The sequence below is a fragment of the Acartia tonsa genome, chromosome 1 (assembly GCF_053477335.1).
Source record: "Acartia tonsa isolate MP-2025a chromosome 1, ASM5347733v1, whole genome shotgun sequence".
In the NCBI taxonomy this organism is placed as follows: domain Eukaryota; kingdom Metazoa; phylum Arthropoda; class Copepoda; order Calanoida; family Acartiidae; genus Acartia; species Acartia tonsa.
The window spans coordinates 36,357,445-36,362,094 of NC_137260.1; the positions used below are offsets into that span (position 1 = coordinate 36,357,445).

Here is a 4,650-nt window from a genome sequence, read left to right on the forward strand (position 1 = left end):
CTTCTTTTTTTTTATAACTATGCAAATAATATTTATCACTTTATTTTATTGTATTAATATAATTCCATTTGAAGTTTTCACATTGAATATTAATTTTTTATTATTTTTCACTTTTCTTTGTATCTAACTAACGCGTAGTATGACGTGTCAATACACTCTGAAATTCAAATAAGGACTGAAGAACTGTGTGTGTGTGCACGAGGTGCACGAGGTAGAAATGTACATGGGTAATTAGAAACTTCAATATAATTTATTTCGTTATATTTACATTTTTTAAAATAAGATTTTTTAATATGTTTTGACCACGGTAAATAATAAAAATTTGTTGGAGGAATTTTTGTGTATATATTTATCCCTGATATAACAGCATACACCGGAAACGGATGATATCAAATAACAGGGAATCTATAAATATATTGTTACAAATACAATTACAAACTATTATAAGTTAACTTTAATATATTTCATTATCGTTATATACTTTTTTTACGTAATGCAAAATTATCCTTTTTTAATATTAGGAAGAATTTTTATTTTACCCTGTAAAAAAAGCAATGAAAAAAGTAAGACGTCTAAAATGTCGTATTCTTAACAGGTAGACTTTTTGGAGTAAGGAAATTATGTCATCACATTAATTTCATAGAAAGAACCTAAAAGTCTAATATATCTAGTAAATTTTATTTCGGAATTGTTTAACGAACATACTTAATTTAAGATTGCGTGATTTATTTCGAAATAGAAATATAAAACGTAAAAATTTATTATTTTTCAAAATCTTCTATTTATTTACCAAGTACTTCGTATATAAATATTAAGAAATTTGAATATTTAGAAAAATAGAAATAGGGATGTATTTTTGAACGAAGTGAGAGGGGAATTAATATCCTATTTTTGAAATAGAATTCCTGCACACGTATATAAATATTCCCCAATTTCAATATTTTCATATGTCTAAATTCCCTTCCAAATTTACTCGAAATACGATACGTTTAGGGTTTAGAATAGTTAATATTTAAAATATCTAGTAGACACATCATTGATGTATTTGGTGATGCTGTTCTAAATTTTACTTTAATTCTCTCTGGTCTCTTTCGTCTTTTTTTCAATTTTTGACTTTATTATAGTTAGTGCATAGCGTTGAATTGAGAATTACTTTGAAAAGTGTATGAGAATTATATATCTACAATCTACATGTTATATCGTTTTGTTGTCTTTCTCTCTTTTCAGTTTACTTGCCAATAGTATAAATATAAGAATTTCTTCAAATTTTGTAGGTATCCACCAAGGATGATTTCCAGTGTATTGACCTGGAGCATAATTACTGCTGGGATGAAGATAAGATAGTGAAGGACCTGACCTGTATCTACTCTGAAGAATTTGATTGTGGTAAACACAAGAATAGGAATGGCGAAGGGGCGGACAAATGTGAGAAGGTTCCAACCAAAAAGTGCTATACTGTTCCGAGAAAGGTAAAATTTCAAGCCAAATGTACCTTCCCTAAAAATAAATTTTGAATTAAATAAATGCGTGCAAATTTCTTAATAATTGTAAAAACTATCAAAGACATTGAACTTCTATTTATTCTATCTAAAACTACTCGGTAACACATTTTGTAAAGTGTGATATAAGGATCCTGAAACTTCTCATGAAAAACTTAACCTTTGAGTCTTGAACACATTATCTGTAATTTAATTTCTCGTATTCATTTGAATCCGGTGGATAGGAACCGGTTCTCATGAATACGAAAAAACTATGTCTAGCATCGTATTATATCCAGTTTTCTACAAATATAAAAATGTACAATCATAAGATTAAAACTAGTTTTTTTAGCCGGTGCCTTCGGCACCACGGGGCTAAAAAAAACTAGTTTTAATCTTATAATTGTACATTCTATATCCGCGGAAAGCCGTTTATAATACGATACAAGAAATAACTATTCTCGTATTAATTCAAATCCGGTGGATAGGAACCGGTTCTCATCCATACGAAAAAACTATGTCTAGCATCGTATTATATCCAGCTTTCTACAAATATAAAAATGTACAATCACAAGATTAAAACCAGTTTTTTAGCCGGTGCGATCGGCACCTCGGGGCTAAAAAAACTAGTTTTAATCTCATAATTGTACATTCTATATCCGCGGAAAGCTGTTTATAATACGATGCGAGAAATAACTATTCTCCGTCAGAGTTTTCTTAATAAATTATATTTTTTATGTGGTTTACTAGTTATGCATGCAGCTATTCTTGTTACTTGTTTAGGTAAATGAAGAATTCTGTAAGCCCCGTAGTTCAAGATATTGTGAGAAGTTCACCAACGAGTTTCCAGTTCCAGTGGAGAAACAAAACTGCCACACAGAGCCCATGAAGAAATGTGAGGTAATGATTAGGAACATAGGCGTGGAAAATTGAGAGTTTATTAATTTGTACTGTCTTCCTTTTTCTTGTTTTCTTATCTTTTCTCTTTCTCTCTCACAATGTATACAATAAGATTTTTCTGATCGTTCAAAAAGCATTTCCACTTTTAGACGTAATGATCATTGCTTTTAATAAGTAGTCTATATGTCTTATGTAGGTTGAAACAAGATCTAGACCAAAGAAGGCCAAGCAGTATGTTTACCACAAGGACTGTAAACCAATCAAAAGGTATAAAAACTTGAGAATTGAAGGTAGACTATTTGACTGAGAATATGCGGAAGATTGAAAAGGACAATGCCAAGCTGACACAAAAATACTTCTTTCAAGAGCTTAGTTAATAGTTGGTTTTAGAATCTCTTAGCTTTGTACCTTTTAGTAAATCCAGGATGACAATACCTAATAAAGCCAGGCTTAACCAATCAGATTGTCTTAGCGACCACAAAGTTTTTTAGAGATAAATTTAAAATTCGTGAAAAATTCGGATTTTTTATTAACCCACCTTCTGTTTGAAGACATTTATTGTTTGAAATACTTTTTTTTGTGTAGGCAAGTCTGTGATAACGTCGAGAAAAAGAAATTGAAACCAGTGTGTGACAAAGTTCAGAGGAAGGTGTGCAGTTATGTTCCAGAGGAAACTTGTAAGGTATGTTAGTATAAGATAAAGTACATAGAAATATCTACAGATATGTTCCAGAGGAGACTTGTAAGGTATGTTAGTGCTTGACCTAGTACATAAGAATGTCTGTAGTTATGTTCCAGAGGAGACTTGTAAGGTATGTCAGTGCGTGACACAGTGCTCAGAAATGTCTGCAGCTATGTTCTTGAGGATACTTGTAGTGTTTGTTAGTACTTGACGTTGTACATAGAAATGTCTGCAGCTATGTTCTAGAGGAGACTTCGAAGGTATGTTAGTGCGAGATACAGTCCACAAAAATGTATGTATGTTAGTGCCTTTTAAGGTACGAAAAAATGTCTACATCTATGTTCCAGAGGAGACTTGTAGTGTTTGTTAGTACTTAACGCAGTACATAGAAATGTCTGTAGCTATGTTCCAGAGGAGATTTCGAAGGTATGTATATGCGATAGACAGTCAACAAAAATGTCTGCAGCTATGTTCTAGAAACATGCAAGGTATTTTAGTGCTTCATGTCTGCAGCTATGTTCTATAGAAGACTTGTAAAGTTTGTTAGTGCATGACACAGTACACAGAAATGTCTGCAGCTGTGTTCCAGTGGAAACTTGTAAGGGGGGTGTCAGGTATGTTAGTGTGCAACAAGGCACACATAAATGTCTCTAATTATGTTAATTAGCCAAAACTCATGCGAAATTAAAAATATTTTGAGGTCCAGGTAACCAAACCCATAGAGTTGCTTCACTAAGATAATTTTCTCTTTTCTTTCAGGAGGAGAATAAACAGTATTGCTTTAAATCAGAGAAGGTTGTAATAGACAAAGTTTGCCAGGGAGAGAAGAAAGATGTTTATGAAGATTCTTTCTCATATGTTTAGTATCTAATGTGATAATTGTATAATTTTAGTCGTAATAAATATGGTATAAATCATAAATGTCTTTGCTCTTTTTTATAGGTTTATATCAATTTTAATGTTTAATGATTCATAGCTATTTTATCATTTGGTTTTTCCGTCCTGATACTTATACTTTACTTTTATATTTTACATATTTTACCTCTCCATTTGCCCCCCAAATATTATTTTAGATTTATTTTGCTTGTTGGTTATACCTTATACATAAAAAAAGCCTACGTTTAAAATTTAAAGTCTCTAAGTCAAAAATTGCAGTCACAAGAACAGTTTAAAGATTTCTGGAGACCTGGAGTTTCAGGACTTGCAGGATTAAACCTGGAACCTGAAATCTATTTGAACACCTATATTTCATATGTGGATGTATGATTACAGGATATTTTAGTATGTGATAAATTGATAACATTAATTGCTTTTAAGTAAAAAAATATTTTTACCTGAATGACCTTGCCAGGTTTACTAGCATCCTGTGCCCGCAAAGAGGTATTAAAAAATACCAACTTTCAGTTATGTGTGATTCACATATTTCGAAAGTCACTCAGATATATAAGAAGATCATTTAATAGTTACTTAATATTTAAGTTTTGACCTTAATTTTATATAATAATACCCAAGTTTATGAAAAAAATTTTTTTTTGCTACTTCAATATTTGGTAATTTGGCCGGTTATCCAACCGTATATCCGGTAATATA

At 31.1% G+C, this 4,650-nt stretch overlaps 1 protein-coding gene across 1 annotated transcript in view; it reads left to right on the plus strand.

The window, feature by feature from the left end:
* LOC145318327 (uncharacterized) overlaps nucleotides 1–3,981 on the plus strand; it is a 36,150-nt gene extending 32,169 nt beyond the window's left edge. Inside the window, exons 6-10 of the mRNA XM_080159632.1 lie at nucleotides 1,275–1,469; nucleotides 2,262–2,378; nucleotides 2,575–2,645; nucleotides 2,964–3,060; nucleotides 3,820–3,981. Of these exons, the coding sequence (XP_080015758.1) occupies nucleotides 1,275–1,469; nucleotides 2,262–2,378; nucleotides 2,575–2,645; nucleotides 2,964–3,060; nucleotides 3,820–3,924 (585 nt within the window). The 3' untranslated portion in view covers nucleotides 3,925–3,981. The remainder of the gene's footprint in view (nucleotides 1–1,274; nucleotides 1,470–2,261; nucleotides 2,379–2,574; nucleotides 2,646–2,963; nucleotides 3,061–3,819) is intronic.
* Nucleotides 3,982–4,650: the final 669 nt, after the last annotated feature.